This window comes from Taeniopygia guttata, chromosome 10 (genome assembly GCF_048771995.1).
Source record: "Taeniopygia guttata chromosome 10, bTaeGut7.mat, whole genome shotgun sequence".
Classification (NCBI taxonomy): Eukaryota; Metazoa; Chordata; class Aves; order Passeriformes; family Estrildidae; genus Taeniopygia; species Taeniopygia guttata.
The window spans coordinates 1,938,211-1,962,294 of record NC_133035.1 but is presented as its reverse complement, the minus strand read 5'-3'; the positions used below and the strand labels follow the sequence as shown (position 1 = coordinate 1,962,294).

The window sequence follows — 24,084 nt, the reverse complement described above, 5'->3', positions numbered from 1 at the left end:
ACAAACAGTTTATTTAAGATACAAAATTATCACTTTAGACACCTGAGTCTGCATTCTGCCCAGGGAGCACCTGGCAGCTGCAGCCACAAGATCAGGGAGAGCTTCTCAGCATCTCCTTCCCACCTACAGCCCCTCTCCCAGCGCCCCCAGCTGCTGCTGCTTCTCTCCTCAGGCAGAAGTGCTCTGCCACTCAAAGTGACCATCCTCAGGGTCCTGCAGGGCAGAGGGAAGAAGTCACTTTAAACAGCTCCAGGGAAGGCAGGAATGAGGGTCCCTTCCCTCCAGCTCCCCACAGGTTTCTCCAGCCCCAGAGATCATCATCAGCAGGTAACAGAAGAACCTGTGAGCTGCAGAAACAGCAGCTCCCAGGCACAGAAGAAAAGCCAAGGGCTGCAAAGGCCTCTCACCTCTGTCCAGAAGCCCTGGTTATCCATTTCCAATGTCTGCATCCCCACTTCAGGGTCTCGCCTGTCCCAAAGGGCTCTTCCATCCTGCCAGCCCAGCCACTTGGTCCCCAGGCACTGGGGAGGAGAGCACAGGGGCTGCAGCCCTACCTGGCCCCACAGAGCCCCTCAGCCCACCCCACACAAGGGCCCAGCTGCTAGTGCAGCCCAGCAGACAGAACTCGCCCTTACCACGAGCACGACGGGCGCAGCGATGATGCAGAGGCCACCGATGACCATGATGGCCACTCCGTAGGCTGGGAAGCCCGGCTGGGGCCTGGGAGGGTCCAGGGTGTCCTCTGGAGCAGAGCACAGCTTTTAGAGCCTGGGGCAGCCAGCTCTGCCCCACAGGGTGCCAGCCACCCCCTCTGCTCCAGGACAAACACAGGGGATTGCAGAACACCCGCTCCACACCCTCCATGCCTTTTCCTCCCACCCTACACCAGTCCTGCAGCAGAAGGTCTCCAGCCCCCCTGCCCCAGGCTATGCAGAGGGCAAGGGCACAGCTGCTGCTGACATTTTCCTTTCTGCTCCCCACACCAGCCAAGACACCAGAGCCTCTCTGCACAGCAGGGATCAGGACGGGCTCAGCTGTGGATCTGCTCTGCTCACAGTGGAGGCCTGGGGCCTGTGGAGCTCACAGAACCACGGCCCAGAGGGGACCTTACCTCCCACAGACAGAGAGTGTGGATCCACCTGGATGTCAGAGCCAGCCAGAGCCTGGTTTGGCCCAACCGAGCGCACAAGTGTCTCCAGAACCTCCACACTGGTGGGAGCGGGGTGACGGAAGATCACGTTCCCATGGCAGATCAAGGAGCCAGGCCTGCAGACAGGGTTAGGAGGAGCTCCAGCAGCTGCCAGTCCCACCATGACCCCACAGTGGCATGGGGTGGGCACTCCCAGCCTCCTCCCAGGGGGTTTTGCTCAATAGGAAGAGATCTCTGCACTCAGGGAGCCCTGGGACGGAAGGGACATCCCTGGAGGTCCAGCACATCACCACTGATCCAATGGCTGAATGCTTGACCTGAGCTTCCTCTGCAAACCCTTCTGGAGCCAAAACCTGCCACTGTCAGCCGTGAGCTGCTGGCTGATGTCTGAAGGGAGACCTCCCTGGCCCAGCAGAAAGAACCGCTGCCCCACTCACAGGAATCCTTTGATGATCGCGGTCAGGAAGGTGGGGTAATCCCTCAGGGCTCTCGCCACCTGGAAGAAAGGCTGTACTCAGCTCAGCTGTTTGGACACCCCAAAGCAGCCCCTCTTCCCCCCGTGCCTCTTCCTCTCACCCTGCTGGGGGCACCTTCATCCCCTCTTCTCAGCAGCCCCATTCCTACCGCATCGCCAAGGTCCCTGGAGAGATTGTGGTGCTCGGCAGAGAGCGGATCCCGGAGCTCCTGGCTGAAGTGTCTGTTGGTGACGACCAAGGAGAGAGGGTACACGTGCAGAGCGAGCTTGGACCCTGAAGGAGCAAGGAACAAGTGCTGGCTGGGCAGATTTGGCAGCCACCCTGCCCACAGCACACCCGGGAACTGTCCTTACCCTCCACCGAGAGGGAGCTCAGGTCCAGGGAGAGGCCCGAGAGCGCAGTCAGGGCTTCCAGAACCTCCGTAACGTCAGCGTGGACAACTGTGTCTAGGTAGAGGTCTCCAGTGATCTCCGTGTTCCCACCCAGGTCTCTGAGGGGAGAGAAGAGCTCTGAGCAAGGCAGGAGGGTTGGGACCCAGCTCCAGCACCTTTCCTGGTGCTTTTCCCCTGAGAGCCCACACAAGGTGCTCAGTTACAGTTTGCTCCAGCTGCACATCCCCTCCCAGCTTCTCCCATCCTCTCCATCCTTGCAGCACAGCTCATTAGCTGCAGAGGGCACAGGAGAGAGTGAAGGCAGGGAAATGAAGAGGTTGGCAGAGGAGTGGCTGCATCCCATACCTGAGCTGGGAGATGGTGAAGTTCCTGACGTGGTAGAGGGCACTGGCAGCTGCAGTCACCTGGGCAGGGAGAAGAGAACAGCTCACACCTTCCCTGTTTAGCACAGGTTACTCCACCCCCAGGCAGCCTGTGCCCATTCTCCCAGCAGCACCCTTTGGAGGAGCCCCCAAGGCCTGGCATACCTCTCTCACCAGCCTGTCCAGAGGATCCATCCCGCTCACCCCAAGCTGGGAGCCAGTGAGGGAGATGGACAGCTTCTCGGGCTCCAGGTTTTCCAGGCTGAAGCCTAAGGGAGTTTGGAAGAGTCCTGCTCATACCTGTTCCTCCAGCGCCCTTGGGAGATACTGCTCAGCCTTGGGCTCATCCGTGGCTGCACACCAAGGGCAGGAAGCAGCAGGGCACTGAGCGAGGAGGAATCCCTTTGGATGTGGGAAGGGGTTGGGATGTGGCATTTCCCAGCACAGGAGAGCCGGGGCAGAGAGGGGAGGCCAGAGAGCCGAGCAGAAGCTCTGGCCCACACAGGTCCAGCTGCTCCAGATGTGCACTCCACCACCCTTGACACCCTCACACCGGTTTTACACAGGCCAGGAGAAGGGATGTCAAGGGAAGGAAAAGCCTGGAACCCAAACTGAGCGGGTTTTGGCTTTGAGAGAGGCACGAGGAGGGTGCTTGGCAGCAGCCCTGCTGTGGGAAGAGCTTCAGGACTCACCACCGGACTGGACAGACTGGGGCTCCAGCTGCCAGCTGAAGATGCTCCTTCCCTTGCTGGCCTCTGTGACGACTGTCCGGATGAGGTGGGAGCTGGTGGGAGCAGGAGCATCCCCCCGGAACAGAACCTCCCCTCGCACCACCACTGAGCCATTCCTGGCAGAGAGAGGAGACAGTGGGCAGCACACCTGCTGCCTCTTTTTTCTCCAGGTACTTTTATCCAGGAACTCAGACAGGGATCCCTTGGCATGATGACACCAGTGAGGGAGTGTAGCCCCTCACAATGACCTGTCTGGAGCAGTTTCCTGGGCTGACCCTTCCCTCCAAGCCAAACCTGCAGCAGCTTGGACAAAAACAGAGAGCACTGCTGCTTCCAGCAGGATCCATCCTTATTACACACACTCCAGGATTTATATATATCTGCTATGGGAAAGGTTGAAGAAAGTCTCAGGAACACCCAGGAGGAAAGCCAAAACAGCCTACACCAACAAGCATTGGTTAGAGCAGAGGTTCCTGCCCTTATCAGCCATTCACTCCAACATCCACCTCCCAGCCTTCTGGGAGCAAAGGAAAAACATTCTTTCACACGTGCTGGTTATGGCTGCAGCCATTCCTCTGGCATGCACCTTTCCCAAGAGAACAGAATCTCTGTCAAAGTTACGTGTAACCAGCTGCTCTTCCACACAGGACTCCCTTAGGGCCAGGGTGGCTCCCTCAGGCCACTGCTGACTCAGAACCCAGCCCCACAGCAGCCGCACACTCACAGGAACTCGAGGACATTTGCCTGCAGGAAGCTCTGGTAGCTGGACAGCATCTGGTTGAGCTGGAAGGGAGAAGCAGCTGGTAATTAATTGGGAAGGTTTCCCAAGCTCCCCCATATGCAGGGGACATGTACAAAGAGGGGACAATAAACATGGGGAAGTCAGCTCAGTCAGCCTGGGGAGGGCACCCTGGCACCCCAGGGAGTGCCAGCCCGCTGGGAATGCCTGGGGATGAGCTGGGACACCCAGAGCAGCCACAGCATCCTGGCAGTAATACCATGTGCCATGGGCCTGGGGGCTGCCAGGGGTGAGGGGAGCCCAGTCCCACCTCAGACCAAGCTCCAGCGGAGCAGTGCCAGGGGTTCACCCACCTCCACCATGCCCAGGTGGGCAACAACCAACCAAGGGCTGCTGCAGCACACAGGCGACTCCCCCAGCAGGGCCTGGCACCACCCCGCAGCCCAAAGTGCCAAATGTGTCCCAGCCACCTGCAGCACCCACCATCAGTCTCACATCTGCCTCCAGCTGCCGGTAGCTCTGGGAATTCCTGCTTCCCAGAGCCGGGGCGAAAGCGATGCCCAGCAGCCGGAATTGCAGGGGCAGCACGTGCACAGGCGCTGCGGGCAGGGGGAGGCTGGAGGGGTGGGGTGCAGGGGGTTCCATCCCTGGGGAGCCAGCTCTGCCCTCGCTCAGCAGCTCAGCCGGGCCAGAGGCCGCTCTGGTGCCTGCAGGGAGAGGCTCCCTGGCTGCGGAGGAGCGCTGGGAAGTGCTGGGGCCACTGGACACGACGTGGGCATCGAGGGTGACTCCTGTGGGCACAGACAGGGTCTGGGAGCTGAGCAGGGAGCTGGCCACACGCCCAGCACCAGGAGAAGTCGGCGGGCAGGATGCAGATGTCACGCTGCTGCGGGTGGCAGGGCGGTGCCCAGGCTCAGAGCCACGCTGCAGAGCTGGCTGTGGGGAGCAGGGGGGAGGCACAGAGCCTGGGCTGGCAGGGCTGGGCCCTGCAGGTCCTGCTGCAGTGGGAACGGGGCCCACGGATGCTGTCCCGGGCTTGCTGTGCCTGGATCCTTCCATCACAGCCGTCTGTCCAAGCTCTGGGATGGCACCGATGGCTGTGGCGCTCATCCCAGGCACGGTGGGACCTGCAGGGCTGGGAGCCCTGGGCTGTGCTGCGGAGGCTCCAGGGAACATTGGCAGTGCAGGGGGAGAAGGCCACTCACTCTGTGTCCCCGAGGTGACAGCAGGAGCCCCAGATGCCACCGAGGGCAGGGAAGAAGGCAGCCCCTGCTGACTGTGGGCACCAGGAGCTGTGGCAGTGGTAGGAAGTGATGCCAGGACAGCACCCAGGAGTCCAGAGCCATTTCCTGGAACCTGGGCCAGCAGATCACCCACCGAGGGAGCAGCTGCCCCAGGCAGGGCAGTGCCAGCAGTGCCCCAGAGCCCCTCTGGTGTCAGGGCAGGGGGCACCTCCACCGTGCCATGGCTCAGCCCGGCCGAGCTGGGTGTCCCTTGCCTGGGCAGAGCAGAGGCCACCACCAGCTCTGCCGTGCTGGGGCTCCCTCGCTGGGAGGCCGAGGAGCCCGGGGAACCCCTGGTGACAGCAGCCAGAGCGCCCAGGCCGTAGGGGACAGCAGTGGCACACACGCACACGGCCAGCAGCAGGAAGGCTCTGCACCACAGCCTGCGGGCAGGGACAGCCCCGCGGGCAGCAGGACACGGGGCTGTGCCCGCAGCCCCTTCCCTCTCAGCACGGAGCATCGTTCCTGCCCGCAGGGCAGCAGCAGCGTCCGGGGGGCTCGGTGCTCCAACCCCTCGGCCCATCCTGGCAGGGCCACGGCGAGAGCTCAGCTGTGGAGAGGGACAGCAGCAGATTTAGGGTGTGGCTCTGCAGCTCCCACATCCCAGGGCCTGGCCCCTTCCCAAGCTTCCCATCCCCAGAGCTCCTCATTAAACCCCCTCCTGCTCCCCAGCAGCCTCCCAGCCCAGGAAAGCCTGTGCCAAGCCTCAGCACCTCCTGGGAAGCTCCCAGGGCAGCACAGGGATGGAACCAGCCCTGGGCTCAGACATGACCTCATTCCCTGCCCCAAACACACACCTGGCCCACAGAAACCTCCCCAAGGAGGGCCAGGACCACCAGCACCCCTCACCTGGCAGCACCCCTGCAGAAGAGAGCACCAAGGCCCAGCCAGACCCTGCCTTTTATCTGCATTCCCAGGGGGAGGATGTGGCTCCATTCCAGCTGTCCCCAATTAACACACAAACTCCTCTGCACTCTCCCAGGTGCAGCTGGAGGGGTCTCAGCTTCCCTCTGCTCCTCATGCAGCACTCAGCAGCAGCAGCAGGAGGGGCTGGGCCTGTCCCTCTGGGCAGGATGATCCCCAAACCCTGCTGCTGCTCCCCAAAACTCCCTGCTTGCACGGTTATGGCAGTGCTCACCTGCTGGGCTCCCCTACCTGGGGTGACAGAGGTGGATTGCAGCACTTGGCCTTTGGGATCAGGCAGATTCTGTGTCTGATGGGGGCTCACGATGGGGAGGGACTCAGGGGCCCCCACTGGCTCAGCCCAGGCTGCATCCCTGAGCACCCCAGACTCTCCTGCCCAGTTTCTGATGCTCAGACACCCACCAGCACCCTCTTCCCAGGCTGTCACCTGGGGAGTTTGTGGAGCCTGGGATGTGCTCCTGTGGTGGCATCCTGGACACTGGATCCAGCCTGCAGTGATTGGACAGAGGGGCTGGGCACAGCACTCCTGGCTTGTTGCAGGCAGAAGAGGGCAAGTGCATCAGGATTTGGGGACCTTCCAACCCCTGGGAGATCCCGTTATGCCCACACTGGGACACAGAAACAGAAGCAGGGCATGTCTGGAAACAAGCCAAACTCTTTTAAACCAGGTGAGGCAACTCTTCATATTCTTACAAAGAAATTAAATAAAGGGAAGGAACTTTTTTTTTTTCCTGGAACCATATATATGTACAAAACCAACATTATTTACAAACATTGCTTTCTGAATGGCTGTGCACAGGCACGGAGTGGTGGGGGGCAGTGAGGAGAAAAGCAGCATACCCCTTACCCATCCCATCCACAGCCACCCCATGCCCTCAATAAAACAGGAAGGCACCCCCAGAAAACCCCCAGTAGGACACACACCTTTTGGCTAAAATAAGTACAGTCTGGGTAGGGTCATTTCTACCCATCCCCCCCACCCCATCTTCTTAGTTTAAAATAAATATCCCCTGTAGTGAAATGAAACTTGAGTAACCCTTGTTTTGTTCCTCCATGTCCTGCAGCAGCGTGAAGAACACCTGAGCAATGAGTTTTTAAGGCCTCTGCTGTGTACCCTGCTGCAGCCCCCAGGGCGAGGGGCTGTCCCTTAGTCCTGGGATGCCAACATCCCTCCTGGCATGCCCGTAACCCTTTGGGATGAAAGGATCCCTCCTTCCAAGGTCTGGCACCAAGGTGGTCCCTAAACGTGCATCTCCCATGTTTTCCTTTGGGACACGATCTGGGATGCAAAGCGATTTGGTTTGTTTTTCTTTAAGAGTCTTTAAATCTTTCTTGCAGCTTTTTAGTTTAAATAAAAAGACACATATAAATTACAATACTTAAGGAAAAAAAGAACCCAAAACACATGACCTGAAGGCAGCAGCTCCTTATAAAGGTAAATGCAGAACATTTGTAAAATGTCTTCATTTATGATAACAAAAAACTTAGTTTGAGACTATGGAAGTCATCATTCCCTTGCCCTTGCTGCTGTGCCAGGTCTTTGCGGCACTATAAAGGTGAAAATGCCAGAGGAAGGGGATGGTTATTGGGAATGGTGTGGATAAAGCAGGAGGGGGCATTCAGAGAGGAGGAGGTGGAATGTCATCCCTGCAGTCCCTTTTTCCAAGGCTGGGGACGGTGCTGTAGCCATTTCCACGCTCCTCTTGCTCCAGCTCCTCTGGAACTCCAGCCATTCCCACTCTGCTCACCAGGGCAAGCATGGATGAAGGCAGGGCATGCACTGGAAGATGATCCACTCAAAGAAAAGCAGCTCCAGCTGCTGTGAGGGGCTCATGGCCATGTGTGGGCCTGGATAACCCTCCAGCAGCATCCATCTGTGTGTCCCTGGAGCACCACTGAGCTGTCCTCCACCTGAGCAGCATCCCCAGAGAGTCCCTAGCAAGGTATCAGCATCCTGGAGGGGCCGGATGCAGGTGAGGAGCCTGGCCACGTCATGGAAAGCCAGCCAGATCTCCTTGCAAGTTCTGGGCTTCTGAGGAATGGGAGCCTTGGAGCCATTCGTGGGGCTGGGCAGGGATTTGGGCATCTCTCCCAGCTCTTCTGCCAGCTCAGCTTTCTTCAGCCACTCCTGCAGCAGCTCCGGGGAGGAGCGGGACACTGAGCCTGAAATCGTGTAACAGAGCAAGGTGTTCAGGGAGGTGAAGTACTGCCCCGAGGGGGTCTGTGAGGGGAGAACACCAACTTCTGGACCACCAAAACCTTATCCTCCGCCGAAGTGGAGGGGGCATTGGAAACCAGCATCTGGGGAGGGTTTGGGGCCAGGATGATGTTGAGCTGGGGGCCAGGCTGTGGGAACAGGGGGTTGCGGGATGGAGAGAAGTCTGGTTGAGCTGGTGTGGGGGTGCTGCTGCAGGGGCTGGGCTGGGGGGCTTTTGAGCTGCCATCCTGCTGGGTGGGCTCAGTGCTGGGTGGGCTCAGTGCTGGGTGGGAGGGAGGGCAGCAGTTTGTGTTTCTGGAACATGAAGTTGGCTGAGCTCTGGAAGCTGCTCTTGTCCCCAGAGTCCGCCTCAGGCACCCAGGGCTGTGCACCCTCTCCCGACCCCACCTTACCTTCTGCAGCCTCTTTCTCCTCCTTATCCTCTCGGTCCAGTGTCCCCTCCACAAAGCCAGGGGGTCTCTGGGTGTCCCCAGCTTCCACCAGTCTGTTCTTGAAGCTAAGGTCCAGCACCATTTCCTTAGGGAGTGGCTCCTCAGTGCCCACCCTGTCAGGGCTGCCCTCCTGAGACTCCAGCTCTTGGGCCTCAGCCTTTGGCTTTTTAGGGATGCTCCCATAACAACTTTCCTCTTGGCTCTGCTCTGTATCACTGCCTGACCTCAGGCTGGACACCACTGAGACGTCTCTGACAGCAGCAGGCTCCTGGCTGCCACCCGTGTTTTGGGGTGAGGAGTCCTCCCACAGATGCTTCCTGCAGTACAGAATGGGGTCTGTGACCTTGGCCCTCTCCAGATACTCCTGGCAGGGTGCCAGGCTGAAGACGTTGTGGATCACAGGCATTGGTGGGGAGGATGACAAAGCCTTGGTGTCCCTCAGCACTTCCAGGCCTTTGGCGAGGGTCACGGACAGAGAAGGGTGGATGAGCTCCTTGGCTGGATCCTTAATTTTGCAGGCATTTCCTTCCCTTGGTCCCCCATGGGGGGGTGTCCTGAGGGGCCGGGCTGCTGTTTCTCCTCCCTGGGTACAGGGGTGTGACAGCTACTGCTGGTCTAAAGCTACGGAGATAATTGGGCTAAACAGACACTTACTCGACCAGCCCAGCTCATCAGAAGGTAGAAGTAAACAAGTCCCCAAGTGTACTAATGATAGATTGGAGTTATGTTCAAACAGGGGACCTCACTCAATCACTTGGAATCATGGATGTCCTCCTACCATTGGCCAGTCAGCTGGAGTTAAAATTTTCAGTCAATCTCGTTTGTATGAGCGGCAGATTTGAAGCCCCTATAAAACGACCTTTCAGAAAAGAAACGTTTGGCTGTTGCTGGAGGAGCACGGTGTGTGCTTGTTGCATTCCTGTCTCCGACGCCCCAGCGACATTTGGTGCCTGTGTGAGGATAACAAGCTGCCGTGGTATTGCAGGGTGATGGAGGAACAGAGGTTGCTGCCAGGCAGCTGGGTGGGCTGTAAGAAGCTGCAGGCAGTGGAAAGAGCTGCTGGCAGTAGAGAAAGCCATGGGCAGCAGAGGCCTTGTCTTAGATTGCAATGCAAGATGTCACCAAAAGCATTCTATGGTATTCTATTACCATCTGTTAAAACCAGGCGGGGCAGTGTTCTTTATCTCTTCCATGACCCGCCCTCCCTCCGGGGAGATATCTTCTGTTAATGGGCCATTGAGTGTCATTGCATAACTGATAAAATTACATCATCCCATTGTGAGATGCTCCACCCAGGGGAAGGAGCCAAGCATTCCTACCTGGATACAATCTGAGACTTTTCAACACTACAGGCAGCCTTTTCCACTGGATTCCCAGAGGAAGACCAGACCCGTCTACTTCACCACTTGATCTTTAGAGGAAAACTACACCCTTCTAAAGGATCACTGCTTCAACAGAGCCACACCTGTCACTTGAGGAAGACTGCAGCCACCACTTAGTCGGACTGCAAACAACACCCTGACCCCAGGGTGTCAAGTCAAATTCTGACTATGTCAGTGTTTTTTTTTTTTTTTGTGCTACTGCATTTTACTTTAATTTTCCTATTAAATCATAGGGATTTTTAAAATTTATAAATAACAGTGAAGAACTGTTATTTCTATTCTCATATCTTTGCCTGAGGGCCCATTAAATTCTAAACTGTAACAACTGGAGGGAGGGGTTTACATTTTCCATTTCAAGGGAGGCTCCTGCCTTCATTAGCAGACACTTGTCTTTCAAACCAAGACAGAATCAGCTGACAAAGCAATACTATCTGATTCAGCCACAATTTTAGCACGTGCATTAATTATATATTTAAGGATGGATTTTCTTTTGGTAATAAATCTATAGCCCTTTTGCAGTCCTCATTTGCACTATCCCATGCCAATTTTCAATTAATTGATTTCTTGCATCATTATTCATTACTTGCTTTTCCATGGCATCTGTAAGAGACGGTCCAAAGATCCCTCATCTGCCTCATGAGCACCATCAAGAATGCAGATTGAAGCCCCCGCTAAGGACTGAGACCCTTACAATTCTAACACAGGGGCACTGGCCTGACTGAAGCGGGATGTCTGCCAAGTGTTACCTGCAAATGTGCTCACTGGACCAAGACTGCTTTCCCATGGGAACCAGTCCTGAAACAATGGGTCCTGCTCACTGCTGGGACTGGTTTGTCCTGTTCGGAACTGGACTGTCTGTACGTGTTCTCAATGGACTTATTCTCCACTGTCCTGTACCTGTTCCCTCCACATACCTTCCTGTTCCCCCGCCCTGGCAGAAGACTATAAAAGACCCCTGAGTTTACCAAAGAGTTTGAGATTCTCCCTGATGTGACAAGACAGACCTATTGGCTGGCTGGAAATGAGGATTTTGTGTCTCTGTTGGTAGCTCTTACCCCCTCCCACCTCTTTCTCTCTCTCTCTCTCTATCCTTTATCTCCTTTCTAATCCTTCTATCACATTTGCTGTGGGCACTCAATAAAAGGTGCATTTGTTTTGATTAATACTGAAATCCCTTGCTATGTGTCTTTTGCACTCTGAGATTGGTAAAACAAACCATCACAACCCCTGCTTGTACTAGCAGATTGTGACAGCATTTCGTGTCCTTTCTATGAATTGCGCGTATGGTTCCCTGGGGCCCTGTTTGATCATGGAATACCTCTGGATTGGTGCTGACATGTCTGCAACCTTCAGCAGGGCTTGTATCCCTAAGTGTTTTGCCTGTACTAATATTCAAGGATGTAGGCGTGCCTGTAACTGAAGATTGTCAACAGGGGCAGTCCCATAAGCTGAGAAACCCCAGCCCCAAAGGGTGGATCTTGCTGCCGTACCTCTAAATTGCGCTGCCCTTGATCCTCTGCATATCGCTGCCAGGTGGACTCGAACATCATCCATTGAACTGGGGGACAAAGCAGCTTCACTGTCTGTTTAATATCTGAAGGTGTCATCTCATTGGCAGTAAGAAACACTAACATCCTTGCTACTGCCAGAGACCATAGTGTGTGTTTGGTGGCTGGCTGGCACAGTTCAGAGAGGACCTGTCATTTAGGGAAACATATGTCTCAGGTGTCAGGTGTCAGAACCAATCATCCCACCAGTAGGCTGTGAGCCACGCGATGGCAGTGGGGGCATGGGCACAGATATCTTTTCTGCACCTTTAAGATCCCCATCCGCAATGGCAATCGGCTTTATCTGCCTCCAGAAGCTGACCAGATCATAGGCAGAGATGGTGACCTATACCGGCAGTGTGGCAGAAGCGTTCTCTCATGGGTCAGCAAGAGTGTGATAGCTTGGTTTCCCTCCATTAGGATGTTGTGAGCTTAATAATGAAAAGCGTCCCTTGGACTTCTGGAGCCCTGGCTGTGTATGTGGCAGGGTACCATGTCCCGTGGTCCTGGGCACCAGCAACCTCCCACCAGCGCTTCGGCACTGGGTGCCACTTCACTTCTGGGCTCTGCTCGCGCCGTTGGTGGGTTTGCCGAGTGGTGTTTGGGCTGCAGCCGCAGGCAGGGGTGTGCCGAGTACATTACCGGCGATATGGAGCGCGGAGCACAGCGATGGCTCCAGTGCCACGACGCGGGCGGGCTTGCGTGTAGCACAAACGTGTCTGTTGCCGGTGGCAGAGAAAGTCTGATGGCATGGCAGGACAGTGCCACAGGGACAGGGCGCTCTGGTAACAGCCGCTCTCCTGTCGGTTTCTTGCCCCTCCTTTCTGCCCACACTCCTGAAGTGGCACTCACTCCTCTGCCAGATTCTCCCTGCTCTCCATCCTTACGGGATGATCCGCTTGGGCAGTGCCCACAGCACGTCAGCTGCGGCTTCTAAGCTTTGCTTGGCTTTTATCTGTTTTAAACTGTGCAATACCAAACACCAGGTTGTTTAAAGGTGTCCTAAGTTATAATATTGGGGTTTATTCCATTACTACCTGGAGCTGCAATTCCTTTTTCTTCCCTTATCTCGTGACTCAGAGATAAGTCCCTCCAGGAGGACCCATTCTTTTAGCCACATGACTGATAAGATCACAGCATTCTATTGTGAGATGCCACACCCAGAGGGAAAGAGCCAAATGATGTCCCTCCAGGAGGACCCATTCTTTTAGCCACATGACTGATAAGGTCACAGCATTCTATTGTGAGATGCTCCGCCCAGAGGGAGGAGCCAAACGATGCCATCAAGGATATAAGCGGGGTTGTGCAGACAGCAAGCAGATCCCCTCTTCCAAGAGGAACAGCTGAGATATTCTCTTCACTGGACCTCCAGAGGGAAACTACGTCAGTCTACAGGACCACTGCTTGGACAGAACCATATCTGCTACCACTGCCCTAGCCAGCAAGTGTCAGGTTGTATCTCAAACTCTGCCAGTTGTTCTTCTTTTGTGCTATTCTATATATTTAGTTCTTCGTTCCCTTTTTCCTAGTAAATTGTATTTCTGGCTTAGAGCTTCTCACTGGTTTTGCTCTTCAAACCAGGACACTTACTCTCTCTCTTTTCCAGGAAGGCCAACTCAGCTCTCCTGTGGGGACACCGACACCAACCTATAAATGGCCTCAAAACGGTACTCACAGCCTGCAGACCCTGTGATTCTCAAGAAGCTGCCTCGTCTGGAGCCTGCCACCGGCTTCCTGCCCTGGCAAATCCCAGGCACATGCAGCCCGGTGCCCCACCCTGGCTCTGAAAGTCATTTCAGCTACACGGGCTCCTACTTTGCCTGCCCACTGCAGAGCCCCAAGGGCCCCGAGCAGCCCCCAGCTGGCTGGAGCCCCACGGCCGCCTACCTGCACTACGGCCCCGGTGCCCTGAGCCAGCCCGTGCCAGCTGAGGGGCCACTGCAGAACTTCCTGCTGTGCCCACCAGAGAGCCTTGACACCAGGCTGCACCCCCTGGACAGCCAGAAGAGCAAGGACAGCCTGATAAGGCAGGAGAAGCTGATGGCCAGAAAGAAGCTGGACAGTCCCAGGTGCCCCTTGGCAGTGAAGAAGCCGGTGGTGGTGAAGAAGGCAGTTCCTCTAGCAGTCCCCAAGCCAGTGTACGGTGCCCCCGCCTCCTTCTTGGCTCCCAGGATGGCTCTGCTACTCAGGAAACAAGCAGAGAGCCTGCAGCAGCAACCAGGGAAGGTAAACTGGGCCCTGCCCCCTGCCACCCACCCTCTGCACCCCAGCAAACCCCACAGGAGCGATCCCTGCGCCAACCACAGCCTCCTGCTGCCCCCCTCCAGGCTGGCCCTACCTTCCAGGGAGCAGCTGAGCTCCCCCACTGCCTTACCCCACTACTGTGTCACCTTTGATAAGCACGGGCCACCCCCCAGCACCCCGTTCCTGGAAGCAAGTTATCCTTCTGCCCAGAGTCAGAAGAAGATGCCAGAGGTCCCCTGGCCCAAGCTCCAGCTGCCTGACAGCAGCCCAGTGATGCAGGAGAGGTCAGCAATGTGCTACCCACCCCACCCATACCTGCTCTCACCCCACAGGGCTGGCCCCCTCTACCACCGCCCAGCTCCCACTGCGGGGGAGCCCAGTGCCCTACCCAGCTGTGGCTATGTGGCAAGCAGGGAGCCCTTTCCCAGCACCTACCCCAAGCCCCAAGATCCCAGCAGTTATTTTCCCAGCCCCTTGGAGCCCCATGTGCCAAGGACAGTGGGTGCCAGGCTGGGGGTGGCGCTGAGGGATGCTGAGCCAGGCAGGGATGCCGAGCTGCCCAGGAACACCGGGTACCCAGGGTTTGCCGTCAGCCTGGGCGATGCATCCACGTTCCACGCCTCCTTTCCCGGCACGGAGCCGGGCTGTGAGCAGCACGGGGCAGACAGTCCGCAGTGGCGAGCAGCACCGAGGCACAGCAGCGCTTTCCAGCCTGTCTGCACCCCAGAGAGGCTTTCTGGGGGCTCCGGTGGGCTGGCTGAGACATTTCCCGAGAGAGGAGGGAGCTGGGAGAAACCCAGGCAAAGGGAGGAGGAGCACCTGTACCAAGGGAGGAGAAACAGCAGCCCGGACCCTCAGGACACCCCCCATGGGGGACCAGGGGAAGGAAATGCCTGCAAGGTCAAGGATGCAGCCAAGGAGCTCATCCGCCCTTCTCTGTCCGTGACCCCCGTCAAAGGGCTGGAAGAGCTGAGGGACACCAAGGATTTGTCATCCTCCCCACCAGTGCCTGTGATCCACAACGTCTTCAGCCTGGCACCTTACCAGGAGTATCTGGAAAGGGCCAAAGTCACAGACCCCATTCTGTTCTGCAGGAACCATCAGTGGGAGGACTCCTCACCCCAAAACACGGGTGGCAGCCAGGAGCCTGCTGCTGTCAGAGATGTCTCAGTGGTGTCCAGCCTGAGGTCAGGCAGTGATGCAGAGCAGAGCCAAGAGGAAAGTTGTTATGGGAGCATCCCTAAAAAGCCAAAGGCTGAGGCCCAAGAGCTGGAGTCTCAGGAGGGCAGCCCTGACAGGGTGGGCACTGAGGATCCATCCCCTAAGGAAATGGTGCTGGACCTTAGCTTCAAGAACAGACTGGTGGAAGCTGGGGACACCCAGAGACCCCCTGGCTTTGTGGAGGGGACACTGGACCGAGAGGATAAGGAGGAGAAAGAGGCTGCAGAAGGTAAGGTGGGGTCGGGAGAGGGTGCACAGCCCTGGATGCCTGAGGCGGACTCTGGGGACAAGAGCAGCTTCCAGAGCTCAGCCAACTTCATGTTCCAGAAACACAAACTGCTGCCCTCCCTCCCACCCAGCACTGAGCCCACCCAGCAGGATGGAAGCTCTAAAGACCCCCAGCCCAGCCCCTGCAGCAGCACCCCCACACCAGCTCACTCAGCCTTCCCTCCATCCCTCACCCCTCTGTTCCCACAGCCTGGCCCCCAGCTCAGCATCATCCTGGCCCCAAACCCTCCCCTGATCCTGGTTTCCAATGCCCCCTCCACTTCGGTGGAGGAGAAGATGTTGGTGGTCCAGAAGGTTGGTGTTCTCCCCTCACAGACCCCCCCGGGGCAGTACTTCACCTCCCTGCACACCTTGCTCTGTGACACGATTTCAGGCTCAGTGTCCCGCTCCTCCCCGGAGCTCCTGCAGGAGTGGCTGAAGAAAGCTGAGCTGGCAGAAGAGCTGGGAGAGATGCCCAAATCCCTGCCCAGCCCCACGAATGGCTCCAAGGCTCCCATTCCTCAGAAGCCCAGCAACGGCAAGGAGATCTGGCTGGCTTATCATGACGTGGCCAGGCTCCTCACTGACCTGCTCTCCCAGCTGAAGACCTTCATGTCTGCTTGCCCTTTCCCCCACGTCGTCCGGGCGGGAGCCATCTTCATCCCCATCCACGTGGTGAAGGAGAAGCTCTTCCCAACGCTGCCTGGGAGCTTAGTGGACCAAGTGCTGCAGAAGCACAAGGTGGAGCTGCGTCCCACCACCCTCTCGGAGGAGAGGCACCTGAGGGACCTGGAGCTGAAGAGCTGCACCTACCGCATGCTGAAGCTCCTGGCGATCAAGCAGCTTCCTGAAATCTACCCTGACCTGCTCAACCTCCACTGGCACAACTCCATCCGGCAGCAGCTCGGTAGGTAGCCTGGCATCTCCTGGGGATGGGTCCCTGCGGCTCTCCCAGGGATGTTCCAGCTGCGCTTTCCCTCCAGGTGCTGCTGCTACTGGGGAACATCCAAAGGTGCCTCAGCATCCCTGTCCTACCGAGGGTTCTGCCCAGCTTTTCCTCTGTGGGCTGCTGAGGGGGCAAGTTTGAGCTAGAAGGGAGAAAACTTATCCGGGGGGTATTGAGGAGGTTTCAGACAGTTCCAGACCACTTCTGCCCATCCAAGGGCGCAGTGTCAGACCTGACACCCATGGCTGTCCCATCCAGCTAGTGACTTCACTGCTCTGTCCAGATAACCTTTTGCTGCTGCTCAAGGCCATTAACAGCAACTTTATTTCTTCCAGGTTTAAGCTCAGATACTGGCCAGCCTTCTAAGTAGGTAACTCCTCTTCCACATGGGTTTGTAGGAATTGATGGGATTGTTTTGTTGTTTTGTGGAGGTGTGTGTGTGGATTTCATGTGATGATGAGCAGCTGGAGCTGGCTGGGGAGGCTCTGCTCCCTGGGCGGGGCTGGAGCAGGGGATATTTGGGATGTGAGGATCTGCACTCCCTAACCACTCCTTCCTCTCCCAGGTAGCCCTGGCACGGAGGCACTGAAAACTGACGGCAAAGTGACAGCCATGGACAAATCAGGGGAAAGGAGGCTCTGAGGAATGTGCCAAGGGCAACAGCCAAACGGTGATGGGAATGGGAAGGTCCTGAGTCCCCAGAGCCATGGATGCTGAGACCACCAGCAGCCCTGCAGGCAGGTGCTCAGCTCCCACCTGCATCCGGCTCCTCCGGGATGCTGATACCTTGCTAGGGACCCTCTGGGGATGCTGCTCAGGTGGAGGACAGCTCAGTGGTGCTCCAGGGACACACAGAAGGACGCTGCTGGAGGGTTATCCAGGCCCGCACATGGGCTCGAGCCTCTCACAGCAGCTGGAGCTGCTTTTCTTTGAGTGGATCATCTTCCAGTGCATGCCCGGCCTTCATCCATGACTGCCCTGGTGAGCTGAGTGGGAATGGCTGGAGTTCCAGAGGAGCTGGAGCAAGAGGAGCATGGAAATGGCCACAGCACCGTCCCCAGCCTTGGAAAAAGGGACTGCAGGGATGACATCCCACCTCCTCCTCTCTGAATGCCCCCTCCTGCTTTATCCACGCCATTCCCAATAACCATCCCCTTCCTCTGGCATTTTCACCTTTATAGTGCCACAAAGACCTGGCACAGCAGCAAGGGCAAGGGAATGATGACTTCCATAGTCTCAAACTAAGTTTTTTGTTATCATAAATGAAGACATTTTACAAATGTTCTGGATTTACCTTTATAAGGAGCTGCTGCCTTCAGGTCATGTGTTTTGGGTTGTTTTTTTCCTTAAATACTGTAATTTATATGTGTCTTTTTATTTAAACTAAAAAGCTGCAAGATTTAAAGACTTTTAAAGAAAAGAAAACCAAATCGCTTTGCATCCCAGATCGTGTCCCAAAGGAGAACATGGTAGATGCACGTTTAGGGGCCACCTTGGTGCCAGACCTTGGAAGGAGGGATCCTTTCATCCCAAAGGGTTACGGGCATGCCAGGAGGGATGTTGGCATCCCAGGACTAAGGGACAGCCCCTCGCCCTGGGGGCTGCAGCAGGGTACACAGCAGAGGCCTTAAGAACTCATTGCTCAGGTGTTCTTCAAGCTGCTGCAGGACATGGAGGAACAAAACAAGGGTTGCTCAAGTTTCATTTCACTACAGGGGATATTTATTTTAAACTAAGAAGATGGGGTGGGGGGGATGGGTAGAAATGACCCTACCCAGACTGTACTTATTTTAGCCAAAAGGTGTGTGTCCTACTGGGGGTTTTCTGGGGGTGCCCTCCTGTTTTATTGTGGGGATGGGGTGGCTGTGGATGGGATGGGTAAGGGGTATGCTGCTCTTCTCCTCACTCCCCCCCACCACTCCATGCCTGTGCACAGCCATTCAGAAAGCAATGTTTGTAAATAATGTTGGTTTTGTACATATATATGGTTCCAGGAAAAAAAAGTTCCTTCCCTTTATTTAATTTTTTTGTAAGAATATGAAGAGTTGCCTCACCTGGTTTAAAAGAGTTTGGCTTGTTTCCAGACATGCCCTGCTTCTGTTTCTGTGTCCCAGTGTGGGCATAATGGGATCTCCCAGGGGTTGGAGGGTCCCCAAATCCTGATGCATTTGCCCTCTTCTGCCTGCAACAAGCCACGAGCGCTGTGCCCAGCCCCTCTGTCCCATCACTGCAGGCTGGATCCAGTGTTCAGGATGCCACCACAGGAGCACATCCCAGGCTCCACAAACTCCCCAGGTGACAGCCTGGGAAGAGGGTGCTGGTGGGTGTCTGAGCATCAGAAACTGGGCAGGAGAGTCTGGGGTGCTCAGGGATGCAGCCTGGGCTGAGCCAGTGGGGGCCCCTGAGTCCCTCCACATCGTGAGCCCTGTGGAGTTGTGTTTTTATATGTTTTATCACATTTGTATTATGTATAAGTTCGTTCCATGTACTCCCCGCGCTCTGTAACGACCCCCCGGGTCTTCCCATCTCTCCCCGTGGTTTGTTGTCCCCGAGAAATTTCAAAGTCACTGTGTTTACCCCAGATGACTGTCTGTCACTCAGCATCCCTTCCCCCCATCTGGAATCTTTTACCCAGGACGCCGAGCGATAGGCAGACGACCTGGGACCCTCCACCTGTCCGCCCCTTCATTGGATGTACCCCTGCACCCCACTGCCCTCAGACCCCCCGTGGCGTTACCCCATTGGCTGCCCCAGTTTCCCCCTGTCCCGTACTTAATCCGCGGGCGCGGCACGCCTGCGGCTTTTCTCCTGGCAGGCACCTGCGCGTTGTCGCCGCCCCGCCCGAGCAGCCGCCGCTTCTCTCGGCCGGCTCCGGCGCGCGCTGCTCCGCCCCGCCTGCTCGGCAGCGCAGCACAGACAAACACCGGCGCGGCAAGCCGTGGCCCCTTCGGTTATTGCTTTCCCCGTTGGGCTGCAATAAAACAGAATTCTTCCCGCCAGGAGAAAAGACCCTCTTCTTTTATTTGCCGTGGGACCCGCCGCTTGCTCTCAGACCCACGCAGCCCTGCCCGAAGCCCGCGAGGGCTCAGCGGGTGGAACGGAAGCTGCCTGCGCTCCCCTTTCCCCTTGGAGCTAGCTGGGATAAGGGGGGGGAAAGAGAGCATACCGCAGTTGTGGCGCCCAAACGTGCGGCTTGAGAGCTTCAAGCACACAGACGGAGGACCACCAAGCCCCGAGAGACTGATGGATTTAACCTCGTGGACGTTACAACACCTTCCACAAGCTCCGGTTTCGTTTTAGTGAGCCCTGCGTTTCTGGAAGGATTGGACTGGCAGCTCCAGTTTTCACCGCCGGAGTTCGGTCCACTCACGGTGAAAACTTCGCAGCTGGACTTTTCGTTTCCCCTTCAGACTTCGCTGGACCCGTGGTAAGTTACAGGGGTCCCCCAGGGCTGGGCACACCTTGCTCCTTTTGGGGTGGGTTTCTCTTTCTCTCACAAGGGGGCGATAAGATCCCACATTTTGTTCTCCCGCGGCAGGGAGCGTGTAAGGATAGGTTACCCAGCGTCCGAAACGGGTCTTCTATTTTCTGTTTTTATTTTACCAGTTGTGAAGTTCGCGACATGCTTAAAAATCTACAGGATGGGTGCTAAACTGTCAGTGTTGCAGCAGAGAATTTATGTTCAAATTCTAGGAATTTTAGTTGGGAGGAGGAAAAAGATTTTAAAAATCTGGTGTTAAACGCTTCACCCGGTGGCTTCTGCAGTCTTTCCAGGACATATCGCAGGCAAATTTATACCAAATTCAATTCTGGGACCGAGTTGGAAGGGAAATCGTCCAAAAAGAGGACCCCTCCCTCTCAATTTTCATCCATCTGGCAATCCAAATGAGAAATATTGTCAAAAATAACAGCGAAGGGAAGCCAGAGCCACGCAAAGGCGAACGCAGCCCCCCAAGCCCCCTCCCCTCTTCCTCTCTTCCTAGCCCAGGGATTCCCAGATGGGCATCCTGGCAGCTGCCGCAGGCAGACTCTGGCCTCTTTGTTAACCTCCGGGTTCCCTCGCAGGGCAGTGCTGGCATCGCCCTGCACTCTTCCCATCCCCAAAGCCCCTCTCTTTGTTCAGCCCTGCCCCACAGTAGTAAAGTTGTAAGTTTTAAGACCCCAAATCCCTCTCCACAACCTTCCCCAGACCTTTCCCAAAATTATTCCCTTCCCTCCCCCAGGGCACAAGATAGAGGGGACCACATGGCATCCCCCTCCCCCCGTGTTTTGTCTCCCAACAACCCCTTTCGCCCTACGGCCAACCCATTCCACCCCCGTGACTTCTCTACCCACTCCTCCTCTCCACCCCCTTCAGGCACCTCCCCTAATGAATCATTCAGCAGTCCTCCCTTTGACCCCACCCCTAGGGGTGATGTAACGCCAGCCACACCCCCTAGCCCTGGTCCTGCCTCCGCCCTCGGTTCCCACAACCCGCCCTCTGGTTCCCACGCCTTGGTTTCCGGGGGGGGGGGGGGGGGGGGAAGCCGCGACCTGGAAACCCCGCTTGCCTTTTCTGCTGCGCCGGTCACCTATACACCGCGGCAGAGGGGCAGACCCCTCGCACAGTGGACTCCAATACCACAGTTGGTAATCAGGGATGTCTGCAAAGCCCAAAAGGAGTTTGGCCGGGAAAGTGAATACTTTAGGGGGCTGTTAAAAGCCACACTTTCCTCCAACGAGTACGTCCCCGCTGACATGCGCGCTCTCTTTTCGTGCTTGATTACTCAAGCTGAGTTTTTGGTATGGGAGTCCGCATGGAGGCGGGAAGTACGAGATGTATTACCCCACCTTTGGGCCAATGGCGAGACCTCCTTCGACACCGATGGGGGCATGTTGTCCATTGATCATCTGTGCGGGATGGGGGATTGGGACGTGGCAGCAACGCAGGCCGAAAAGATCCCAAGGGGGGCACTGTCAGCAAGTGCCAAGGTGGCACAAAAAGCATTTTTTAAGTTAAGACCCAGTGGTCCTGTTGTTAACTGTTTCTCTCTTAAGCAGGAGACACAGGAATCTTTCATTAGTTTTATAGACAGGTTGTGCAGGGCAGCTGAAGCACAGGTTCCAGAGGAGGGATTGAGGCAAGGCATGGTGAAGCAAATTGCACTGCAGAATGCCAATGAAGCCTGCCAACAGGCAATCCTGAGCCTGCCCCTCGACCCAGAGCCAACGCTCCAAGACATGCTGGACGTGTGCGCTCGAAAGGTCACCTTGCCATCAAAGGATCTTCAGGGGACGCCCCGAACGCCGTCAAGGAGGGTCTCCGTTGCCGAAGCCCACATGCCATCCATGACCCCAGCTCCTGCACACCGCTTCTCAGGGCCACCCCCCAAAGGTTACCACCCGGGAAAACCCTGCAACCTCTGCAATAAGAAAGGACACTGGGCATCTCATTACCCTCTCAAAGAGGACTTCTTACGTTTTAAAAACCAACAGCAAGGGCAAGATGCCTCCAACCCAGGGGGACAATCAAAAAACTAATTTCCCAGTGCAGTCCCTCCCTGCGTGAGGACACAAATTTGGTGGGAAACATAACATCAGGGGGCAGGAGGGACAACACATTAGCATACCCACCTGAGGACAATAACTCTAATACCAGACATGACATTACTGGATTGGACAATAGGGGAACTAGAGCTGGTGAACCAGCCTGCGTGGGGAGAGTCGGGAATTTCATCTCACAGGCATGGCTTGGTCGGGACCCCGACCATCCCAGGCCTATCCTTAACACCCAGTCCAACTTCTCTCCATACAGGTTGGCCCTGACCGAACCTCTGCTACTCAAGGATAGCAATTGGCATTTTGTCACGGTAGACACACAGGACCCAGGGACCTGTAGGAGACTCCACAGTAAGTACATCGTCCTTGGGGACACAAAATACATGCCACTCGAGATCACTATTGCATTCAACTTAACATCTGCAAACCCCAAACACCTGGTGCTGTGGCTGCACTGTGCTCACCCGCCAGTCTTCCTTCCCAAAGGGCAAATCATCGCCCAAGCAATACCTGTATCTGGGCCTCCCGTCTACCAAGAAGATCTATGGATGAAGACCGCTGAGAAAATCTACGAGGTGTGTCAGGCCCAGGTACTTGGGAAGGAAAGACCCAAAATCCCATGGTACATGTGGAAAGGCGGTGAGCACAAGTGGCTTAACGGCCTCTTGGACACCGGGGCAGATGTCACGGTCATTCCCTCATGGGATTGCCCATCGCGTTGGGAGTTGCAAGATGTGGCTGGACAAATTCAAGGTGTAGGAGGGGCACAGTTGGCAAAGCAATCAAAAAACATCGTTAAATTTCAGGGACCAAACGGACAATCAGCTTACCTACGTCCGTTTGTTTTAGATTACACGGAGCCCCTGTGGGGAAGGGACCTGATGGCCCAGTGGGGGGTCACATTAAACATTCCAAACCCTCAGGTTTTTCGGGCAGCGGTCACTGAGGAGCGTCCTACCCAAAAGTTGAATTGGCTTTCTGATGTTCCGATCTGGGTAGAGCAGTTGCCGCTCAATAAACAAAAATTAAAAGCGTTCCAAAAGCTCGTGGCAGAGCAACTTGCCAAGGGGCATATCCAAGAAACAACATCTCCTTGGAATTCCCCCGTCTTTTCCTGAAAAAACCTGGCAAAGACGAATGGCGGCTCCTTCACAACCTCCGTGCCATCAACAATGTGATTTAAAATATGGGTCCCCTCCAACCAGGGATGCCGTCCCCCACAATGTTGCCAAAAGATTGGGAATTGGCTGTTATTGACATAAAAAATTGTTTCTTCCACATTCCCCTACACCCTGAAGACGTGCCGCGTTTTGCCTTCTCAGTTCCCTCCACCAACTGAGAAGCCCCAGTTGAGTGCTACCATTGGCAAGTGTTGCCTCAGGGCTTCAAATGCTCGCCCACCATCTGCCAGCGGTACGTAGCTTCATTGCTGACCCCCGTCCGTGCAGCCACCGAGGGCGTGATCATCCAGCACTATATGGATGATATCTTAATTTGTGCTCCCAACGGCGATCTCCTTACACACGCGCTTAACCTGACAACCGATGCGTTGATTGCTGCAGGGTTTGAGCTGCAAGAGGACAAAATTCAAAAGATGCCACCCTGGAAGTACCTGGGTTTGGAAATTAACAAGCGGACCATTGTTCCGCAAAAATTGGCCATCAAAAATAAAATTCGGACCCTAGCTGACGTCCAGCAGCTGTGTGGTTCTTTGAACTGGGTGAGGCCATGGTTAGGTATTACAAACAGAGACCTAGCCCCTCTTTTCAATTTACTGAAAGCGGGGGAAGAGCCGAGTTCTCACAGGGAACTCACCCCAGAGGCCCAGGCTGCTTTGAATAAGGTCCAGGAGACAATGTCTGCCAGACAGGCCCACCGGTACGATCCGGACCTGCCCTTTAAATTCATCATATTGGGCAGACTGCCACACCTCCATGGTGTTATATTTCAATGGACAGACACCCTAAGGAAGGGCAAGGACCAGGGCCGAAGGGACCCACTCTCCATCATAGAATGGGTCTTCCTAAGTCACCATCAGTCCAAGAGAATGACAAGGCCACAAGAGTTAGTAGCAGAACTGATCCGCAAAGCAAGAGCACGGATCTGGGAGTTAGCTGGATGTGACTTCGAATGCATTTACATTCCAATCAAATTGGAATCAGGCCAATTCACCAAGGCCATGCTGGAACACCTTTTACAGGAAAATGAATCTCTTCAGTTCTCTCTAGACAGC

At 55.9% G+C, this 24,084-nt stretch overlaps 1 protein-coding gene across 1 annotated transcript; it reads left to right on the top strand.

Annotated features, from left to right (window-relative positions):
- Window positions 1-12,655: 12,655 nt before the first annotated feature.
- On the top strand, window positions 12,656-16,381 carry LOC140684806 (uncharacterized protein C15orf39 homolog). The gene has a single exon (XM_072934010.1). It carries the CDS (start codon window positions 13,289-13,291, stop codon window positions 16,280-16,282), a length of 2,994 nt encoding a protein of 997 aa, XP_072790111.1. The 5' UTR covers window positions 12,656-13,288; the 3' UTR covers window positions 16,283-16,381.
- The last annotated feature ends 7,703 nt before the right edge of the window (window positions 16,382-24,084 follow it).

Excerpts from the sequence above, each read along its gene's own strand:
- LOC140684806 (XM_072934010.1), top strand. The coding sequence starts at position 13,289 with ATGGCCTCAAAACGGTACTCACAGCCTGCAGACCCTGTGATTCTCAAG.